General features: G+C 67.4%; 1 protein-coding gene across 1 annotated transcript in view; it reads right to left on the minus strand.

Moving 5' to 3' along the window:
* The window catches only part of SKOR2 (SKI family transcriptional corepressor 2), a 25,448-nt gene extending 24,629 nt beyond the window's left edge, over positions 1-819 (minus strand). The window contains exon 1 of the mRNA XM_062019067.1: positions 1-819. This exon is cut by the window's left edge and continues 1,374 nt beyond it. Within this exon, the coding sequence (XP_061875051.1) occupies positions 1-819 (819 nt within the window).
* Positions 820-1,926: the final 1,107 nt, after the last annotated feature.

A 1,926-nucleotide genomic window follows, 5' to 3' on the forward strand; every position in this document is an offset into this window, starting at 1 on the left:
GCCCACCACGGCGGCCGCCGCCTTCACCGAGCCCAGCGGGTGGCAGGCGGCGGGCGCGGCGGCGGCGGGGGCGGCGGGGGCGGGCGGCAGGGCCCGCTTGCGGCTGCCGCCGTTGAACATGGCCTTGACGTCCTCCCAGGCAAAGACCAGCTCGTCCTGGGGGCTTTTGTCGGTGAGCTTGAGGTGGCGGCGCCAGGAGTTGAAGTTGGCGGCGTCGGGCTGGGTGTACTTGGCGTCGGGGGTGCGGTGGGAGTGGAAGATGAACTTGTTGGGAGAGAAGTACATGCTGCAGTAGCTGCACTTGATGCACTTGGCCCGGGAGCTGTTGTAGCGGGCAGGGATGAAGCTCCCGCGGCAGCCCCAGGCGCACTCGTGGGACACGTCGAAAGCGAAGTTATCCGGCAATTTGGGGGGCCGGTTCTCCCCCAGGAAGGACTTGCAGAGCCGCTCCGCTTCCCGCTTGGTGATCATGCCGCAGCGGCGGGAGGAGATGGGCATGGCCCCGGCTCGCCGCAGGATCTCCAGCTGCACCGGGGTGCACTGCACGCAGGTGATGCCCAGGGCCACCCGCCGGTTGTGGATCTCGTTGTAACTGAAGTTTTTCAGGAGAGTGTTGGAGATCTGCGCCAGGCACAGCCGCTCCTGCCCGTCGATGACCAAGGAGACGATGGGGATGCCGTAGAGGATCACTTGTCCCACCTGGTTGGGCTTCATGGTGGCGTGACCGGCCCTCGGCTGGTTCATGGGGTCCGGTGGGTAGGCGCTGGACGGCGAGGGCAGCAAGATGTCGGTGGGGCCGGGAAGCGGGCTGGTCGCCATCGCCTCAGCGCCGTGGGGGCTGCTCTGCTCCAGCTGCGGGCGGGGAAGGGGAGGAAGAGACAGAGCCGTCAGCGGAGGACCCACCGGGGATGGAGAGGTGTCCCCGCTGTAGGCACACGCACCCACCCCCTCCCACTCGAGTCTCCCAGCGTGGAGGAGCATTACCTTTAGAGACCTCGGCCCCTCAAGCCCACCCTGGCCTCGCTGGAGGTGTGCCCGCAGTTACGGGCTGCCCGCCTCCGCGCACCCCGGCTCTCCGAGGAGCGCACCCCACCGCGGGTGCGGAGATGCCGGTAAACGAGCCAACCGTCCCTGTTGGGAAGATAGCCCGAACCCCGGGCGGTCTATCCCGAAACACGCAGTGGACACGTGTGTCCACCTCCCCGTCCTGGAAACCCGCCGCTGCCGCAGGAAGCGAAGGTTCCGCGGACAACCGGCAGGGACCACGCCTGCCCGACGGCTTCCTCCAGGGATGGGAAAGCGCGGAAGAGACACGAAAAATAATAATAATAATGAAAAGTTTCGCTGCTGCGCGCTCGCACCCGCTCATTCCTCCCCGCCCAGGCGCCCGTTACCTCCGCGCTCCAACCGTGCGGCCGCCGGGCAGCCCTTCCAGCGGCCACCGGGGAAGAGGCGCATCCCGCAGCCGCAGCCCGAGCCCTCGATGCGGCGCGGACGGCGGCGGCTGCGAGCGCGGAACCTCCGCGCCTCGCTGGGCGCGCGGCAGCCCCCCGTGCGCGCGGTGACGTCAGCGGGGGGGGAGCGGGGGCGTCTCTCCCCCATCCCTCCTCCCCTCCCGCACCAGGAGGCGACGCGGCCGCCCCGTCGGGGCTCGGCCTGCTGCCGCCGCCCTCCGGAGCGCTTCCCCGCTCCCGGCCCGCTCCACGCACGGTTTCCCGGCGAGGGGGCGAAACGGTTGAAGGCGGAATAAGCTGTAACGGTTTTTGGTCGGGTTTTTTTGAGCCTTCCACCACCTGTTCCGAGCCAAACCGCTTCTAAGAAACTTAATAAGCTTGAAAGCCGCGTCTTTTCGGAAGCAGTGCTAACGCTGTTTCCAGTGTTAACAGTGTTAAATAGTGTCCGAAATCATGGGCTGGGGGAAAGGGA

This window comes from Colius striatus, chromosome Z (genome assembly GCF_028858725.1).
Source record: "Colius striatus isolate bColStr4 chromosome Z, bColStr4.1.hap1, whole genome shotgun sequence".
Lineage (NCBI taxonomy): Eukaryota > Metazoa > Chordata > Aves > Coliiformes > Coliidae > Colius > Colius striatus.